The 20550-nt window shown below is 51.8% G+C and overlaps 1 protein-coding gene across 7 annotated transcripts in view; it reads left to right on the top strand.

Moving 5' to 3' along the window:
- Positions 1-11220, top strand: part of GRK3 (G protein-coupled receptor kinase 3) — a 125590-nt gene extending 114370 nt beyond the window's left edge. For 4 of the 7 annotated variants that reach the window (XM_045791205.2, XM_045791204.2, XM_087857178.1 and 1 more), the window contains 3 exons: positions 1310-1446; positions 4119-4232; positions 5183-11220. In XM_045791205.2, the coding sequence (XP_045647161.2) occupies positions 1310-1446; positions 4119-4232; positions 5183-5344 (413 nt within the window). In that variant the 3' untranslated portion in view covers positions 5345-11220. The remainder of the gene's footprint in view (positions 1-1309; positions 1447-4118; positions 4233-5182) is intronic. The other 3 variants (XR_006778427.2, XR_006778425.2, XR_006778426.2) reach the window with 3 other exon arrangements.
- The last annotated feature ends 9330 nt before the right edge of the window (positions 11221-20550 follow it).

The raw sequence follows: 20550 nt of genomic DNA on the forward strand, positions 1-20550 counted from the left end.
TAACTGTGCTCACCTCCCTTCTGCTGGGAGAGGGGCTCCATGTCTAAGTTGTTCCTTAGACAGCCCATCCATTGACATCACTCTGGACTGTTGGCCGTAGCAAATTTTTCAAGGGAAATCACATCAGTGGTCATTTGCTCCAGGGAGGGCCGTGATGTCGCTAGAATCTTGACAAATTGGACCTAGAAAAAATTAGGTAGACCTTCATGACCTTACCGAAGTGTATCCTTTTAACTAGAGCTGCAGACAGAGCACCTAGCAAATTAATGAGTATAGCTTCGTATGTACGTGATTGATTTGGGCATCCCAGGCTCTTGTTGAAGATCTTGGGAGTCACCTTACAGAACAGTACAGTCCAGGCTTGGGTCTCTGGGGTAAACCTGCAAGGCTTCTACCTTCCATGCACTTAACGCCGTGTAAACACTTCTGCATTAAAACAACAACTCCGGGGAGCCCACCCGATCACCTGTCCCCTCCCTCCGTGGTTCTTTTCCCTCCTCTCTGCCGTCTGGGTCTCCTCGTAGAATGTTAGCTCTCTGAGGGCAGGGGTTCTGTCTCTCGTCAGGTGGCACTGCTGAATCCAGAGCGCCCAGAACCTGCCCAGCACCGGGTGCGCCCTTCATAGCTGTTGAATGAATGAGGGGAGGAGTGAAAGAATGATTTTTAGCATGGTCTCCAAAACCTTTAAAGAAAGCAGAGCCAGACACTTAAAATTAACCTTAAAAAACAAACAAACAAAAAAAACAGAGAGACTTCACTCTAATAATAAGATCGGGACTCAGCATGAGTACAGTTTAGCTCAATCTGTCTAAGTAGCCACGTATTTGAGGGATAAATAGAGCCTTAAGGAATAAACAGTTTTGAGCCTTGTGTTTGTTACCTCGGCTGCTTGGTAAGCCCCGTACGATTATTTATGGGATTGAGGGGGGAACGCCAGTCCCACATAAAGGCAAAGGTACTTTGGGCATAGCACGAATTGAATTACTCTCTATTCTCCAATTCCTGTTATTACACATAATGAAAACATAGTTTGGGAACACACCCCTGCCCTCTCTGAGCCAGAAGGGACCATCACGAATGTGGCCAAATATTGAGAAACGGCCGTTCAGTATGTTAGCAGAAACCTGTTCTTCCGATCCCCAGCTCACCTGGGTCTCAAAACTTGAGGTAATGGTTTGCATAACGGGCTCCATTCGTAGAAACTTGATTTTTCCAAAAAGCGTGTCATTTTTTTTGGTCTGTTTCTGAGCAGCACAGAGACCATCTGGGTCCGAGCCCGTTTAATCTGTGGTTATTTTATGTTGCTCAGATTACGCTCTGGGAAAGGACTGTATCATGCACGGGTACATGCAGAAGCTGGGGAACCCGTTCCTGACTCAGTGGCAGCGTCGGTATTTTTACCTCTTTCCAAACAGACTTGAATGGAGAGGAGAGGGAGAGTCCCGGGTAAGTCCGAAGCGGCCTTCCCAGCACGGACACGCAGCGTCCTCGGTGTCACGTGGCTCTTTCGGGTGGCTGGCACGTCTTCTAAAATACCCCACTAAGCTCTGACTATCTCTTTCAACTTGTGCCCGTGAGATTTTGGTGTTCAAACGCTGACTTTTACACTGAGAGTCAAAGAAGGATTTTGTAACATCTGAAAGTAGAACGTGAGGTCAAAACAGGTTTGAAGAAGGTTGAAGAGTAGTTGGGGAGATCAAAAGAGATTAAAAAAAAAAAAATCCAGAACTTTGGAGTCAGACCCGTAGAGGCGCTCGAATCCAGGGCTCAGAGAGGAAGGTCTGGCGTCCACGACAAGGCCAGACAGTTGTGGGTCTGCCTGTGCTCAGTCTCCCCTTCACGTGGCCCCCCCACCTCGTCAGGCCCACATGAAATGAGCTAAGTGATGTAAGCCGTGATGCTGGGAGCAGAGCGGAGGTCGCCAAACCACACTCCCTTTGGTCTCCGTTTTGTTGGAAAAGTGAAAGTGACTTCCATACCACAGGCAGGAAGATACCACTGCCTCCTCAAGTCCTTTCTTGAGGCGAATGTCTGTGAACAAAATAAGAAGAAATTTCTAGTTTGCACTGTCCCTCTAAGCAAGACAGGCAGCATTTATTAAGCACCTACTGTGTGGGGAGCGGAGGGCTTGTCCAGAGGTGGTGACCCAAGTAGAGGGCATGCTTCTGCTCTTGGGGTGGGAATGGCTAGTCCTCTGGGGCCAAGGAAGCAGGGCAGTGGTTCCAAATGTCACAAACATAATTGATGTCTTGAATGTGTCAGGATACTGCCCATCGGTTGTCTGGTGGTGAGAAGTATAGAAACTAGTGAGCTCTAATCTTGTTCATTTGACTCTGGAACGTGTGTTTTAATCCCCTTGGTAAAGGGGCGCCTGGGCGGCTCAGTCCGTTAAGCATCCAACTCTTGGTTTCAGCTTGGGGTCATGATGTCAGGGTCGTGGGATCGAGCCCCGTGTCGGGCTCCACACTCAGTGCGGAGTCGCTCGTCCCTCTCCTGTGCCCTCTGCTCCTTCCCCCACTTTCATGTTCTCTCTCAAATAAGTAAATAAAATCCTTGAAAAAAATAAAAATAATAATCCCCATTGGTAAAGTTGCTGTTTAATTATGAGTGATTGCTACTGCACAGCACATCCCTTTCAGATAAACAAGACTGCTCACCGTTGCTAGTGCCACGGGAGTCATTTCCTCAGACTAGTGCATCTAGGCTCCGAATTGCTGTTAATAAGTCTCTTTGGAGGTCCTGGGTTGTAACTCGGGTGCTAGTAAGTATTATATACTATGTAATATACAATATATATCATATTTTATAAATATATGAACTCAGCACCCAAATTATAATTCATTATATATTCTTATTATAGAGTATATGATATTTCCAGATAATAAGTGTCCCTGCGCATATAATGCATTTATAGTTGACCCTTCAGCAACACGGGGGTCAGGGGTGTTGGCCCCTCATGCAGTCAAAAACCCGTGTGTAACTTTTGACTCCCCCCAAAACTTAACTACTGATAGCCTGGGTTGACCAGAAGGCTGGCTGATAACGTAAACGGTGGGTGAACACAGCATTTGCATGTGACATGACTTATATACTGTATTCTTACAATAGAGTCAGCTAGAGAAAAGAAAATGTTAACTAAGAAAATCACAAGGAAGAGAAAATACATTCACAGAACTGTACTATGTTACCGGGGAAAAAAATCCCTGTGGAAGTGGACCCCCACAGTTCAAACCCGTGTTGTCCCAGGGCCAACTGTAGTCTCCCGTCTACGGGACAGTGACCGTTGTGCACGTTGAAAGGAAATGATCTCACTTTTCAGGATATTCGAAAACTTAAAAAAGAAAATCTTCCCTTTTTTCAACATTGGATGCAGTAAGTTAGCTTGGTTTTAAAAGCCAGCGTTCGGTGTTCTGTTTGAGAGCTGCCTGATGTAGGTGGATGGCTGGATTAGTGCGTGTAAATCAGGAAACAGAAACCATGAGCATTTATGATGGTGGTGGTGTTCCCTTAGGAGTCTTGGCGTATTTATCCAAAAAAACATAGAATGGTAAGGTACTCACGACACCATGGCATTCGCCGTAAGCAGTCATGTTCTAGACCTGGCGTGACCATCTTCTAAGGATGTCGCCTGTATTTATAACATCCTTTTGATATTTTCGAAATACCATTAGCTCACAAGCCAGCATTTCCAGGCCTTTCCCGAGCTGCCGTGTCAGGATCTCAGCCACACCCCGTTTGCTCGTGTAAGTCATAGAGCACTTCGCTGTTTCCTCACACCTCGGTCGGTAGAATTCAGAGGAGCGTGCGACACAGAAAGGACACGTGCGAGTCACGGCCATTCACAAATCAGTTCTGTGTTGAGGGAACAGCTGTGCTGTTGTCTTACAGAGACATTCTGTCCTTTTCCCCTTTCCTTCGAGATGGCATCATTTGAATTTTGTGCGTGTCCCTTCGTAGCCATTCCGCCTCACTTCTAAAATATCATCAAAGAAAGGAAAAGGCTGATTTTTTTTTTTTTGCTTTTTCTAAGCTGATAGTTTCCCGTATTACTTATTAATGTAACTTAAGAAATCGGGAAATAATGTGAAGTAATTTGTCTTTTTTTTTTTTATGGCTAGCAAAATTTACTGACAATGGAACAGATTCTGTCTGTGGAAGAAACTCAGATTAAAGACAAAAAGTGCATTTTGTTGCGGATAAAAGGAGGGAAGCAGTTTGTCTTGCAATGTGAGGTAAGTTTTTTGGGTTTTTAAACAACTTTCTCCCGTAAGCGCAAGTCAGAGCAGCTGTGCACCTGTCCCGTGAAGGCGGCCGCCTGGGTGTGGGACAGGCTCTTGAACCCGTGCTGTGCCACGTACTGAGTGGGACAGCCCCAGGGTACAAGGGTCTCGGCAAATCCGCAGTTCCTGTTCCAGAAGGGAATGGCAGGAAATGGCGGAAGAGGAAGTACGTGGAATAACCCGATTGCCCTATCCGGAAACTCTGTCCAGCGTTCAGTGGGGGCCTGTTGGCGAGTCTCCCAGTTCTTATCTTCCATCGTGTTCGAGGTTGGGGCTTGGATGTTTAAACACAAGATACCAAAGTGACTTCTTTCAGGGGAGATGCCATCTTTCTCTCTCCAAAGTTCTATTGTAGCCCAAATTTAATTCCTGTGGGGTACTGGGCTGTGTGTGTAGGATGGGGGTGAGGGAGTGGGTAGGTGGGTGTGCATGGGGGTTACGTGTGTGGGGGGGGTGTGGGTGTGTGTGGATGTGCCCGTGTGGGTGGGGGTAGGGTATAGGTAGGCGTGGGGGGGGGTGCGTGTGTGCATGTGGGTGGGGGGTGGGGGGTGTGAATGTGCATGAGTGTGTGCATGCGTGGGCACGAGAGCGTGTTTAGAGAGACATAACCGAGGTGTGTGCTTAGTCACCTCGTCCCTCCACGGCACACGTGAGGTGCCTGTTTGTCGGTCAGAACCGCTCCTCAGACATCCCTGTGTAGACTTGAGCTGTTTTAGAAATCAGAAATCGGAGGCGATCTCTGAACGGATCGTGGGCAGTGCTTCTCCGGGTGGGGCGCACAGGGTCCCCTGAAGGGCTCACCCGCCTGGCCCTGCCCCCACAGGAGGCCACAGTTGCGCGGGGCGCCGTGCGGCATTGTCGTTTCCAGAGGTTGCGACTTGTCCCTTTGTGTGTCCGTGTAGAGCGACCCCGAGTTCGTGCAGTGGAAGAAGGAGCTGACCGAGACGTTCACGGAGGCTCAGCGACTGCTGCGCCGCGCCCCCAAGTTCCTCAACAAGTCCCGGTCCAGCATGGTGGAGCTCTCCAAGCCTCCCCTCTGTCACAGGAACAGCAACGGTCTCTGACGCCCGGGCCAGGAGGGTCCTGGGGAGACGGGGCCTCAAGGAAGCCCGTACTGGGGGTTTTCAGCTCTGGAGCTGGAGCCTTTTGGAGAAGTCTGGGGGTCAGAGGTTCGGTCCACTTGTCCCTGGGGCCCTTCACGGCTGGGAGGACCCAGGATGCCGAGGTGCTCCTGATAGGAGCTGTGACCGCAGTCAGGCCCCGGGCCGGCCTCCCTCCCCTCCTGAGCGCCTCCTGCACATGACCTCTGTCCACGCTCGAAACTACTGAGGAAGCAAGCAAAGTTCTTTCCCTTTCTTACACACCTGTTTGGGTCGACGTGAGCCTAGAGCTTGAGACGATTCCTCCTTATCACTTCAGTCTGTATGTCTGATAGCAAACACATCTTAGACTTGCCAGGATGGAGTGCAGCCCTCTGTGGCGGCAGGTGCCAGATGGCCCGAGCGCTGCCCTGCTGGGCTCACGCGTGTCCGCTCCGCGCTCCTGGGACACCGGAGGCCAGCGTGCGTGTCCTCCGTGCACTTCAGCACCAACTTCTTGATGCCCCGCGTCGCGAGCTGAAGATGTTTTCTGAGAAGGTTGCCCTTGGGCCCCCGCGGTGTGTGCGGCACCACCAGGTACCCGCCTGCCTCTGACAGGGAACAGAGGGAGCGTGCCCTCAGAGGACTTGGGAGTCGCTCATCACTGACGGCGTTCGACAGTGGACCGTTGGACGCTTACAGGAATTCCGAAGGACAGGCAGTGGGTTTTTAACTTCAGGGCAACAGTGATTTTCAAAAATCTTCAAATAAACAAATCGCACTTTCATGTGTCCGGGTGCGCACGACGCTTGGGGGTGAGTCTGTCTTGGGCTCCAACAATTAGCAGTTACAGGACACGGTCATCCTGGTTCCTTCTGCCTGCCCCCGGGACACATATCTGTAATGGATTTGTAGAGGAAGGAAAGAATTGCTCTGTTTCACGTTGTAATATAATTTAAAATGAATTTTATTGACAAGAGAATGCTGAAGAATGAATGTGTTGAAATGAGTTAACCCCGTATGTGAGTTTCGTGTTATCCTTCGCCTGTCATTAGTGAGTGTTACTTGGCCCCAGGTGGGTCGTCCCACGCCGTGACAGCAGTGGGCCGGAAAGGCCGGTCGCCTAATCCCGGGGGCATCTTCTCTTCTCCCCACGGGTGGTTCTGTGCCCTTTTCACGCCCCAAATAAATGCTGGGCTGTGAGAACCAGTGTGTTTCCCAGTGAAGTCCTCTCTGTCATCAGACTGAAAATAATAACAATAATTTTTACAGTCCACGTATTTGTCTTATCCTTATGTGCAATCCTGTATGTTTCTAAGTGTTAACTACTAACAATATAAATAACATCATCATTATCCGCATCCTGCCCTCCATATTTTTAGTGGTTCCAGATCTCTGTGCACTGGGTTTGTTGGGAAAGTAAGTACTTCTTAACGAAATTATATTTTGAGAGTTTGAAAGACTCAAAATTATATTTTGAGAGTTTTTTATGTCATAGGGGTCACTTTGGACTAGAAATCTGGAGGGGCACTCTCCATCTCAACCACCAGTTGGGGTTTAAGTCAACATGCACGTTCTCCTCTGCTCTTCCCAGTACAGGAGAACAGAGGCACTCCGCACATGCCTTCCCCTGGCTTAAAAGGGAAGAATGGTGTTCACATTCTGGTTTTTTAAGAAACCACGAGCAACAGAAAAGTAGTTGTTCCTCATAAAGGGTGCGCGCCTCGTGGCCTTGCTTAATGACAACTGTCCAGCTGTCATCAGCCCCATCGCAGGCTCCCATCGCTCGGCATTGATAGGTTGGGAATTTCTGTGCCCCGAGCCTCTTGCGGGCAGAGCCAAGGCCCTCCTGTTGAGAAGGACACGGACTCCTTCAGGGTCTGCCCACCCAGGGCATCAGCACGCCGACCCGCAGCTCTTTGAAAGACACCATCTTTGCTCTGGAGTAGAACAGGTCAGTCTGTCCTTTAGAAAGGAAGCGTGAATTGGAAAATCAAGCCTAATTTCAAGTGCTGGGGTCTCATCTGGCAGGTCTGGTACCCGCACTTGTCCCCGAAGCCGTCTGATATAGCCAGTGTCCCCGCTGCCCCACGGAAGACGCTTCTGGACCCTTCTGTGCCAGCACCTTGTGCCTGCGCGGCCGGAGAAGGCCAGTGCTCTAGAGATCTGTCTCAGAAAGTTTTGAGAGCGTTACCTCATTCCTAGATGGTTGACCCTTCCATGTTCTGACCATGAAAAAAGACACACTTCAGCACCCGTTTTCTCACTCAGAGAAGATAAAGTTGATACTATTTTGTATAAAGTTATAATGTCTTGACTTCATAAATCAAGGGAATTAATAAAGCAAAGTCTAAAAATAAAGATGACTTTAAGCTGCTCTACAATGTATATGGAAGGAATTAAAAACTTTCGTGAATCCAAGGTTATTTTTCTAAGCGAAAATATCCTCTCCGTTGCAGTTGCCCCTTCAAGGCGTTGGGAGTCGTGCTTTCCCCTTCCACGTCCTGTTTAAGTATGATTTGTCAGCAAAACTTCTCAAAGCAAGCTGTTTCGCTGCTAATGCAAATATTTCGCTACTCATGCCTCAGATTGACCAATTCACGGACGTCGCAGTGTCAAAACTTGTGTGGAAAAAGCGGGGCCACGTGTGGAGGAAAGCAAGCATCCCGCTCAGGAAAGCCCGTGACAACAACACACAATCATCTCTTTGAAGCTGTCTAGCTTGACCTGCGATTTGAAATACGCCACATGGGTACCAGAAACAATTGTTCTAAGGCCCTCACTGGCCGTTACAAAATGTCCTTTACCCATTGACAGAGAGCTTTAACTCCATGAAAAAGATCCAAGTGTGGTCTTTGACGATTTGAAAAATTTCGCTCGGCATTTGTAGTTGGGCCAATTTAAGAGAGCACGTGACTTTCCGATGGAATTGATTTTTCACATAAAGAAGAAAGCCAGAGTCTCAGAGTCGGACCCTTTTTCACAGGATGTGAATCTATGAGAGGTACTTTGAAATGCGCTGGTGTTAGGAGAAGACTGATTTTGTAGGACTTAATCATACGTGATTTTTTTCTTCTCAGTAATGTCGTTCAGGGAAGTGTTTCTGGATCGTTCGGAGACGCCTGATGAATTACCTCCCCTGCACCCCTGAGGACTGACAGCTTTTGTGCCGGAGAGGAGGTGGGCTTCGTCGGAGTCTGTGACAGGTGGTGGCTGGGGGGCCGTGGGCTGTAGGGCAGTGCAGTGGGTGTCACTCAGACAAGAGGAGTGGTAGAAATGGGGAAAGGAAGGAAGGCCTTAACTTGCAGGTAAAAAAATCCCTCCCTTTACACCAGGGAAATGACTGAGCTTTAAAGTTGGCTGATTCTTTCCCTCCTTACAACAGGCAGTTGAATAGTAATGATTGTGAGACATGGACACTTTATTTTCGATTATGGAGCCGCTGGACTTATGAATAGGCCATCGGCTTTGTCAGGGCCCCGCACGCCCTCCTGCAACCTCCCAGAGCTAACCCCCCGTCTGTGCGCACCTCGCAGCCACCGGGAGGGCTAGGTGTGGGGGCTGGGTGGCCGCCCACAGGGCCCCGTGGCCAGCCACAGACCTTAGTCACACGTCCACTGCAACCGCAGTAAGGCCCCCCACGATAAGGGTAGCCGGCTTGCGGTGTAAGCCGTGCCCACTTCCAGAGTGAGCTTTAAGAGTTTAAATTTTTGAAATTTTTTTCCCTCCGAGGAAAGGTTGACTCCAGAGGTTTGAATTCATCAATTACTTAAATTCATACGAATATGATTTTTTTTTCTTTTGACCCAGGCCACATTTAAAAAAGAGCTCTTTTCCTGTTGAAGTAATGAGAGTCAAACTCTGGAATAATACGATTCCCTCAAGTTGTAGTGGGCTTGAGATTTCTTTCACCCTCAAAGACTAAGGGACCTGCTCTTTTATAGCCGAGGGGCAGGGATCCTCTCCCCAAGGTGCCCGATGCCCGGCCACTCACTGACACGACCGGGGGAGCACTGGTCGGTGAGAGCAGCACCCCAAATGTTAAATGACCTTTATTGAAACACACACACACTCACTGCAGAAAATGCATTTCATCATTTCATGCATTTCATCAAAAACCTACAGGAACAAAAACTGCATTTTGAAAGTTTCAGCAATTCCCATTCTTACAGTAAACTCCCCAATGCCACAATCTCAGAATCATCCCTGAAAACTGGTAACTCTGCTTGCGAATTGTATCTTGTCCTAATATCCAATGTCTTTCCTGTAAGGGTAGGGAATGGAGAACTATTTCTAACCGTGCACTCATAATTACAAAAGGACTTGAAATTTAATTCCCTGTGTCTCAGATGATTCTGTTCCATGATGTATATATTATATGTGGTTTATAAGCTAAACACTGGCCATTTTTTAAGTTCTATTGTGAAATCGTATTTTTCTATGTTTTAACTAATTACAATAGATTGGGCTTTTTCTGAGTAACAAAGATTGCTGAAGTACGTATACACATATCTATATATTAAAAAACAGAGTTCTATTTTAGCATAAAAGCATTTTATATTATTTATTGAATCCTTACGTTTGTTTTCGTCAGAAACATTCCTTCTTTCTGCTCCTTTTTATTTGTATAGTTTGTTATTTAAAGAGACGGCGGCCCTGTCTGTATTTCGTAAAATAAAGTGGAAAGAATGCACACAGCCACGTGGGGCGAACGTCCCGTCCCCCCCCCCCCCCGCCCCGCCATGGACCGTTTGCAACAAAGCTTATCCTCTGGGCTGTGCTGAGAGGCGTGTGCGCTTCCTACGCGACATCGGGCAGCACGCTTGCCATGAAATACCGCTTTCATCTACCTCTTGAGAAGGCCGCCTGCTTGTTGACAGGTGCCCCCAAATGCTTGCTTCCAGACTGGCTGCATTATGAAAGAATCTCGGTAACACACTCCGGGGGAATTCCCTCTTGATGTCAGTTTTAAAGCCGCGGCACCGTCTAAGCCAGCGGGGCAGGTAGACGTCCCCCGGGTCGTTCTCCTCCGGGAGCCGAGAGCCGCCCGCCGAGCATCGAGCATCGTTCCCTACTCCGATCGTGCCAGATCCCCCAAGCAATCCGTCTTGCCGCCGCCCCGAGATTCGGCCGTGGCGCCGGATTTATCAAGTACTACACGGGAGGTCAGTCCTCAGCCCTGGTTACAGGCGGCCAGCCGTGTTTAAAAACCCCGCTTCCAGGAGGAGCGCCTTGGAACGTGACTTCCCCGCGGCCCACCGCATCGCTGTTTCAAAATGGTTTGGAAAATGGGGTCTGAAGGTCAAATGCCCTTGTACGGGATTAAAACTTTGCCAGAGGTCTTACTTTTGAGCGGACGGACCCTTAAGGATTTCCAACCAGAACGACCAGTGCCTGGGAGAGGGGGTCCCTCCTCCCATGCTGACGTTTCTCCCTGCCTGTCTTCCTCGCTGGGTAGCCGGCAGTGTGACAACAGAGTCGCTCTATTCTTGGCCAAGTGTCACGCCCTTAAAGAGAGCAAGCCGTTTTCTGTCGTGCGTTCTACAAGGTGAAGCTGGTGAATTAGATCTCGTAAATGTAGACATTGTACCCATGAAGTTATCATTCGTTTTGCTCTCTTCACGTTGATTGTGCCCGTGGAGGTGTGCAGCCCTCTCTCAGTATACACTTACTAGTGCACGTCTGAAGTCCTCGCCCACGGGAGACGCCGTTCCGCGCCTGCGGTCACCCGCCCTGTGCGGGGCACGCGCTGTCACTTGGTATCACCATCTTTCATGGCTACTTTGGAGCAGCAAGGCTGGTTTCCTGTGTTGATAAGTTGTGTATATAAAATCTCAATAAAAAGGCTCTGTACAAAGATACCTACTTCCGTGTGCTGTCCTCCCCGTCTCGCTCCACCCGCCCCCAATTAATTTCTTGATCAAGCTGTTAAGCATCCAGAAGTGACTCCTTTTAAAGAATCCTGGTTTTGAGGACGATCCACACAGAGGCTGATTTTATAAAGAGGAAGGGGGCCGCCGATCTGCATTCCTGCAGATTTGGGGGATTGTTGGAGCCCAGCCTTCTTCACAGTCTCGGGGGTTTGGAGACTGAACTCCTGCAAGATGTGTTGTGGGGAAGAGCCTGTGACAACCGGGCCACAGGGAGACCCGGGGTGGGGGGTCGTCCATCTCCTCCCCAGTCAGTCTAGACCACACTGGGGCCCCCGGGCTACTGCCAGGGTGAGCTTGGAGTCCGTCTGAGAAGCGCAGACCCCACTCTCCATCGCTGCTCCCATGGAGACGAGCTGAGAGACCCCAGGGTGCATGTCAGTGTAAACCAGAAGTCCAGGCAGGTGGTGGCGCCAGGATCCCAGCTGCCGGACACACCTGCCTGCCTGGGGGCCACAGGCCGAAGGGAGGCCGGCTGCTTCCTGTCCTGGGGCTGGGAGTGCCGCCTGTGTGGTGCGGCTTCAGGAAAGAAGGAAGGCAGGACTAACGCAGGCAGCTCTTTGGTTTCCCTGGAATGTACTTGCATTTGCCAATTCGAAAACCAGTTGACAGGGTAGTTGACAGGAGGCCGGGCTGTGGAGCGGGTGGGCAGCTCCGTGGGCAGCGGGCGGCCACGCGGGGGGCCCGTGGTCGGATGCGCCACTTAACCGAGAGCCACTCCGCAGAGCTGCCGGAAGCCTGTTCCTCCTCAGGGCCTGAAGGAGGGGTTAGCGCGGGGCACCCCGCTCCCAGCCCGCCTCTCTGGGCTACCTGTTTGCGCTACCATTTTCTCGCCTCTGAATTACGAGAGTTGCATGAGATGAGCCCGAGGGAACATTCCAGCCAAAATATCGTCCAGGTTTCCAACGAAGGGTAAACGTGAGGGGCTTCGACAGGACTTGCGAGCAAAAACGAAGTGCCCACCACATCCCAGAGTTTCTTCCACGTTGCCTCCCCGCTCAGCCTTGTGTTCCCAGCCTTCCTCCCCATCCTACCCTTCCCAGTCCTGCCTCGATGTGCATGGCGTGGACTTCATGGCAGCATGATGGGTGAGGATAAGAGGACAGGAGCCCAAGGCCTTCCCCTTCCTCAGGGGCCTGGGCTGGGAACCACATAGAAGTTTCTCGGTCTCAGCACGCTTGGGGCTGGGTCATTCCCTGGGGGGACAGTGGGAGCCATCCTGTGCCCTGTAGGATGATAGCCTTCTCAGAGTCTGCCCGCTCGATGCCAGTGCGTACCCCCCACCAGCCCATCTGGACAACCAAACTATCACCAGACGTTACCAAACATCCCTTGCAGGGAGCAAAACCACACACACACACCCAGTTTTGAACCCCTGGGAAATTCTCGGTGTCTTGGGGACAGAGTTGGAGCAGGGACTCCATAAAGGTGCAAGGTTGTTGCTAGGGTTACAGGCCAGGCCTCTTAACCTCTGGGAGGCTGTGTGGACCATGAGGTCTCCCGTGCAGCTCTTGTGGCCAAATTCATTGTCATGCCAGGACATGAGCTTGCCGTGATGGTATTGAAGGTAATGCCGGCCCTGAAGGTGGAGGAGCACATGTGAAAACAGGGGGAGTGAGGAGGAGCCTGGGGGGCTTGGTCAGTTAAGCGTCCGACTCCTGTTTCAGCTCAGGTCATGATCTCAGGGTCGTGGGATCGAGCCCCGCCTCGGGCTCCGCGCTGAGCGTGGAGTCTGCCTGAGATTCTTCCCCTCTCCCTCTGCCCCTCCCGTGCACACTCTCCCCTTCTCTCTCAAATACATCTGAAGGGGCACCTGGGTGGCTCTGTCGGTTAAACGTCTGCCTTTGGCTCAGGTCGTGATCCCAGAGTCCCAGGATCGAGCCCTGCGTCGGGCTTCCTGCTCAGTGGGGAGCCTGCTGCTCTCTCTCCCCCACCCCTCCCTCTGCTTATGCTGTGTCTCTCAGATAAATAAATAAAACCTTTTAAAAAATAAAATCTTAAAAAAAAATGCAGGACGGGGACTGGTTCTTCATGTGGCCCAGGGCTTCCTCTGACCCCTGCTTCATTTCATTCTGGATGTCGATGTATTGGACAGATTTTTCTAGACCGCAGATCAGATCCCCCAGACACCGTGGGGGTGGGGACATGAAACACCATGCCAGTGAACTTCCCACTCATCTCAGGGTCGACTCTGCCCACAGCTTAGGCCAGCGACTGCAGGGGTGAGCACGAGAGCTTTACGTCCAGAGGTAGCAGTGGTGCTGAACGTGGTCATGAGTGACTGACTCCACCTTGCCAAATATGTCCTGGATGACCTTGGCCCGGGAGTCTACAGCGGACAGTGTCATGTGCTGTCCAGATCCTCCTTCACTGAAGGACTTCTTGTCTGTCCTAGGGCTGCAGTCATCAGGTGGCCCTCAGCTGTCTGCCCCTTCAGAGATGCCTTAGTTACAGAGCGCCACCTTGCCCGATGTCACCATCTTGCCAGGGTGCCCACATCCAGTGACTGGTTGACACAGAGGGACAAAGGCCTGGCCATCTTGATCCCAATTTGGGAACAAGCTAGCTCTAGAGGTCACAGTGGGGTGCCCCAGGTTGTTCCGGGACCCTCGTCACAGCTAGACATTTCCCTCTGTCCGATCCTGATTCCTTCTCCATTCTTCCATAGGCCTAGACACCAAGAGAACTCCTTCATAAAGTTCTGTTCATTACATTCTATCTCAGAGTCCACTACCCCTGGGGAAACCAGTCTGCAGTGTTGTTCCCGGGGCCGGTAGGAGACAGCAGGTGCTGACGTGGGGTGTGGGGGCTGGATCACCCACTGCTCGGTTGGCTGTGGTCACAGATGGGAACTGATGGTAGTAGGTGGAACATAGAAACCCCCAGTTCAAAGAGAGGGGGGCTTCCAGCATTCACATTTGCAGCAGACGTGAGTGGGGATGGTCCGCCGCTGGCTGCTTTGTCCTATCGAGCTGGGAAAAAACGCAATCTAAGATAGAACTGGAACACAGAAAAGGAACCTTGTGGGGACGCCTGGGTGGATCATAGGTTAAGCATCTGCTTTCAGCTCAGGTCATGATCCCAGGGTCCTGGGATCGAGTCCCTGCATCAGGCTCCTTGCTCATCAGGGAGCCTGCTTCTCCTTCTGCCCCTCCCACTGCTTGTGCTCTCTCTCTCTCTCTCTCTGACAAACAAAATCTTAAAGAAAAAGGGAAGGAAGGAAGGAAGGAAGGAAGGAAGGAAGGAAGGAAGGAAGGAAGGGAGGGAGGGAGGGAGGGAGGGAGGGAGGAAGGAAGGGAGGAAGGAAGGAAGGAAAAAGAAAGAAAGAAAGAAAGAAAGAAAAAGAAAGAAAGAAAGAAAGAAAAAAGAAAGAAAAAGAAAGAAAGAAAGAAAGAGAAAAAGAAAAAGAAAAAGAAAGAAAAAAGAAAAAGAAAAAAAGAGAAAGAGAAAGAAAAGGAACCTTGTGCATATGCCCCTGGGAAGATAAAACTTCAAGGCTAAGAGACTGATTTTCCTGATTTACGGAAGACCAATTGCATTGCAATTTCCTTGGATGACGAAGCATTGGTCAGAGGTTGTCCCATGTCCACCATGGGAGACTTTGCCAGAGGCATGAACCAGAGGTGACGCAGGTAAGGTTGGTCTCGCAAAGGGGGCTGAACAGAACTTTGTTTGTGTGGCTGGCCTGGTTCCGTCTGCTCAGGGAATTTTCAGAGCTGGTGTCCGTTTGTCATTGATTAGAACAGACCCTCACTGAACTGTCCCCTCTTTATGTTCCCTGCCCATAAATACAACTTACCCCAACCCCCAACCCACTCGCCTGCAGCTTGCTACTGTTTGCTTGTCCTGAATTTGCAATCCCGCTGCTATTCCTGAATAAACTTACCCATTTTGAGCTTTGCTTCCATTTACTTGTTTATTTAGGGCAACAAAGCATGTGAGAAAAGTGGGAGAGAGAGTAAATCCTGGACAGTGGGACTGGGAGGCTATCGCTAAGCTTAATGGGTGCTTTGGGGAGAGAGAATAAAAAGCAGAGAGGGATTAGTTGCCAACAGAAGGCCAGACGTGGGAGAGTAAATGCGTTCGGGACCCCTCTCCTAGGCTACAGGATTGTCACCCTGGCAAGGACATCACGAGCCTGGCTGCTCTGAGCATGGGGAGTGCGAGGGGAGGAAAGCCTGCTGGGCGCCAGCGGGACACCTTGAAGCCATCCCATGAGAGGACGCCAGCATCACTAGGAAGGTCAGCTTGGCTCTCCTCTGCAGGCGGTGCAGAGCTAGGAAAAGCTTCTGCAGATCTGCATTTGGTCATTCAGTCATTCAACAAGCATTCACTGAGCACCTACCACGGGCCATGAAGGACTAGAATGGTCAGTGGCATCAGGATCCCCATTTTATAGAAGGGAACCCTGAGGCCCTGAGAGGTGAAGACACTTCTTCAAGATCAGGATGGAGCCTGGCTCCAAAGCCTGTGCCCTTCCCTGACCCCCAGAGCTCTGTGTAACACACAGCTCCAGACTCTGGCCAGGAGGTGGGCTTCGGGGGTCCCTCTACAGGGATCTCTGCCACTTCCACCCTCGGTGCTATCGTTTTCTATTCACCAGTTACTTTATCCACCAAAGATTCCATGAGCCCCTCTGCTCAGTGCCTGGCCTGGGGCTGGGTGACCAGGCTGAACAGGAGACCACAGACAAGTGGGAAATGGACAGACAGACCCACAGACATCTAGAGAACGCATGATGTGGGACCAGGTCCTGGGACACCCGCTCTGGTCCAGTTTCCATACATTTGGTTATTTATTCCATATCCATTTATGGAGCACTTACTGTGTACCAGCCACTTAAAGACACAGATACAGATAGACAGTTCCCCTTCATCTCTGTGGGGACCATGACACACAGGCCCCCCAGTAGTCACGAGGGAGGGGATTCTCATGATTACCCCACAACCCTCAGACGCACGGGACTGTTCTCCAGTTTATCAGCACACACACACACACACACACACACACACACGGTTCTCTGAGAACAGTGGGGGTGATCAGAGCCCAAAACGAGAGAGGCGGGGGGACGGCACTTAGCCACCAGGAGCCAGGGCGGAACAGTCCCCTAGCGTGTGGTGACATGGGGTGCACTGGGGGCCCCTGAGTCGCAGGCTCTATGGAGATAATGAATAGAATGTGGCATCCCCAGGGACAAAAGAGATGGGCCACCAACAAGGGTCCTACTCAAAAAAGAAGTTAAGGATGATCACGACTTAAGTCACCTGCCCTAATAAAATATCGCAATTCAGGGGCGCCTGGGTGGCTCACTGGGTTAAGTGTCTGCCTACAGCTCAGGTCAAGATCTCAGGGTTCTGGGACCGAGCCCCGAATCGGGCTCCCTGCTCCGTAGGGGTCTACTTCCCCCTCTCCCTCTGTGCCTCCCCCACCCCTACTGGTGCGTGTTCTCTCTCTCTCTCTCAAATAAATAAAATCTTAAAAAAAAATAAAATATCCATCTCTTAGCTATTTTGTGGATCCAGAACTGACCAGCTGAAGACGAGGCCAGGTCTCCAGGGGGAAAAACTGACCACCCCAGGGCAGGTGCACGCGCTCACGGTTCCCTAGTCTGTGCCCCAACGGACCTACAGCCACTTGGACCGTCCCTGCTCCAGAAGCCCCAGAAGGGGCCAGTTTCTCGGGGGGCCCTTGCTAGGAGGGCCTTCACTTTCTAGTCCTGTCCTGCCCCTTGGGGAACAAAGCCTGGAGACCAGCAGGCAAAAGCTCAGCCAAGTGACAGAATACGGCTTGCAAGGGCTGCCCTAAATCCCAGCGCGGCCAGAGCGATAACTTGGTTGTCCTGATGGATTTTTCAGCACCGCAGTCACCAGGGGAATAAAGCAGACATGACTAGTGCCCTCGGGACACAGTTGCCTCCAAGTCAACCGACACGGCACTGCAGACGGAGGCTGGCGGAGACCCCCAGCCCGGGCCTAGAGTCATTTCTACACGTCCACCCCACCACGTAGGACCGACGGCCATGAAAAGATAGACAAGATTCACAGGACAAGCAAAGCGCCAGGAGGCTCGTTTTAGCGCCAGGAGGAGGGTTCACGTTTCATCGTCCAAAGAAAAGGGTTTCCACGTACTTCCAATAAATGCTACATCTCAACCCCCAGAAGGAAACAAGTACCTTGAGAATCTATTGTTCTATCAGCCACGGGGATAGAAAAGTAACGTGTACTACGGGCTTAAAGGTTTCTTAAGAGAAACAGCACGCTCTGTTTGAATGGAGTGATGGTGGCCTTAGGAATCAGAAAGATCTAGATTCGAGTCCCTTGCGAGCTGTGTGGACGCCCATGATGTTCTTAACCCCTCGGCGGCCTTACTTTTCTCCTTCTGGGCAGCCGACGCAGTACTTTTTATAGCCTCGTCCTATTGGCGGCAGCATTTATGACTGTGCCCTCTGGGGTTGGCACTACCTGGGTTCGAATCCTGCCCTGCCACCTCTTTGGGCGAGTTGGTTGACCTTTCTGTGCCTCAGTCTCCCCATCTGTCAAACGAGAGTGGGGAAACCCCGACCTCGGGCAGGGTTGTCGGGAAGAGCGAATGAGCTCAGTGGAGCCCGCCGGTGGGTGTCCGGCGGGTGACGCCTGTTTTCACGCCCTGATTGTTTACCAAGAGGCAGCAGAAGTGGCTCGAGTTATTTTTTTCCGGAGTCCAGCTGGAATGCGGAGCCGCGCTCTCCTCCTCCCCCACCTCCCTGCGGCCTCTGCTTATCTGTGTGGGGCAGGATTGTGTGTGTGGCCTGCCTGGGACAGGAATGACGGGTGAGAATGTGCTGTCCCCTCCCCTGCTCCTTGCCACCAAATATGTCCATGCTGCCCGATGCCTGGTCAACGGCCACCCTGGGCTGCCGTCTCCTGGCCAGACCTGGGGCTCACCGGCTAATTTTAGAAATGACTCGTCTGCTCAGCTGCTGCCATCACATTGGCGCGGAGGGAGGGTGTGGGGAGGACGGGGAGGAGCAGTCAGGGAAGGGGATGTGTGTGAGGGTGTTCCTGACACTTCTCCTTCGCCCCTGCTATCCAGGCTTGGTGGGGTCTCTGCGCTGCCACCCGGGGAGATCTCTCGGGCCGCTGTGGTTCCCGTGACCCGTGGCCTCGTGTGGAGAAGGTACTGTGGGACGAGGTTTTACGAAGGGCCCCTTGCGAGCTGATGGGCGTAATTTTCCAGAATGTGCTTTGGGGGGCCAAGGCGGTCCATCGTCTTGGGGGCCTCTCGGGCTGGATGGCCTCCGACAGCCCATACGGCCCGATTAGAAAACAAGAGTCTTTCATGGAGGGATTTTTTAGAACAAAATGCTGGGGTGAGCGGACTCTTCTAAGGATCCCCCTTGTCTGTCAGGCCCCAGCCGTCTGCTGATCATTTTTTAAAAATACGTTCAGAGTCATGGACAGACCCTCCAGGGTGGAATCTTAGCCGACCCATGTTTGGGGTTCTTATTTTTCCTCCACGACCAGGGTTTCTGCTTAAGGGGTTGTCAGTTTACGGTCAGGCAGGCAACTCTTCCCGTCTCCAAGTCCCCCAGCCTGGCGAGGACAAGCCTTCCTGGTAATGGCCTTTTATTGTCAAGAAGCCTGTGCGCAGTGGGGGAGGGGATCGCGGGCTCGCAGATGAAAGCTTGGGTTTCATGTGGCCCTGACTTGACCCTCCTTCCAAGGGGGTGCTTTATCAGGCCTTGGTTTGAATGGAGAAGTCTCCCAGGCCCCGGTGGGTGGTGGGGCGGTGGGGACAGGGAGGGGGCCCGGCCCGAATGTGAGCTCCCTGCCCGGAGTCCCGAAGACCTCACCAGCTGTCGGCCCCCATGGGGCCGGTGCGTCTGTGCGGGCTTTCTCCTAGACGCAGCTGGGGGGAGAAAGCCCAGCGGGTTCCACGCCGCCCAGTCTGGCCCTGACCCGGCAGAGGCCTGGGCTCCCAGCCCGCAGGGCCTGGAAAACGGGGCTGGTACTTTTTCTTTGTGGCCGGCCAGGAAGAGGCCTGCCCTGGTCCATGCACCAGCTTGCGGAGGGGGGGGGTGGAGGGTCCCCACTCGAGCTCCCCGGGTCCGACATGGTGCTAGTTTCTTTGAGGGTTGTTTTGCTTCTGATCGGAGCTGTGTTCTCCTATCTCTGGGCAATAGGTCCAGGGTGGGCTCAGGGAGGGCCTGTGTCGAGTAGGCGATAGATGAATTCTCGAATAGAACAGGAGGAGGAGGCCTGGGGGTGGGGCGAGAAGGAGGAAGAAGGAAAGCAGAGTTTCTCGGTCTCCTGACTCGGGGGGGGGGGGGGCTCCCTGTCGTCAATGAATAAGTATTTGGTGCCTCCTGCACGCAGGCCTGGTCACCTTGAGTCGCCCAGCTCCGGCTCTGCCGACTCCGTGACCTCAGACAAGTCCCTCCCCAGCTTCGGTGTCCCCTTCCAAACCTGAGGGGGTGGGGTGGCCCTCTCCCGGGGCCGTCTTCCGGGACCCAACCTCCGGGACAGCATTTCTCCAAGTGTGGGGCGTCAGCCTCCCCTGGGAGGAGACTTTCAAAATGCAGATTCCCTGGCTCACCTGAGACCTCTGGAACAGTCTTGGGGGCAGGAGCTCAGAAATCCTCCGATTTCAAAGCTCACAGGCCGTTCCGGTGCCCACCAAAGCTGGAGACCCGCTTTGCCTCGGGTGCGAGCTAGGAAAATCCAGGAGGGGTTGCTCAGGCCTGATGATTGCAAAATATCCGAAGGCCAGTGTCACCCAGGGGAGAAAGACCGAGCCCTCCTGGTGGCATTTCGGGAAGAGAACAGAAGGCCCCAAAGCCGAAGAGACTTCGTGACACTGCCAAAGAACAGGAACTCTAGCTGTTTCTACTAGGCCAAGATGAGACAGCCCTTCGGTGGGGCCTGCCTTACCTAGTAGATAGAAACAACTGTCCGAAGCGTCCTTTTTTTTTTTTTTTTAAAGATTGATTTATTTATTTTAGAGAATGAGAGCAAGAGAGAGAGAGGGAGAGGGCATGAGGAGGGACAGAGAGAGAGAATCCCAAGCAGATGCTGCCCTGAGCACAGAGGCCAACATGGGGCTCGATCTCACGACCCTGAGATCACGGACCTGAGCTGTAACCAAGAGTGGAACACTTAACCGACTGAGCCACCCACGTGCCCTTGAATGGTCCATTTTAAGCAGGTGGTTAGCTGCTGTGGTATATGGCCTCTCCTTGATTTTTAAAAAATTTTAATTCCAGTTACTTAACATACAGTGTTA

Source organism: Ursus americanus, chromosome 30, assembly GCF_024610735.1.
Source record: "Ursus americanus isolate L20-20 chromosome 30, mUrsAme1.1.p, whole genome shotgun sequence".
Classification (NCBI taxonomy): domain Eukaryota; kingdom Metazoa; phylum Chordata; class Mammalia; order Carnivora; family Ursidae; genus Ursus; species Ursus americanus.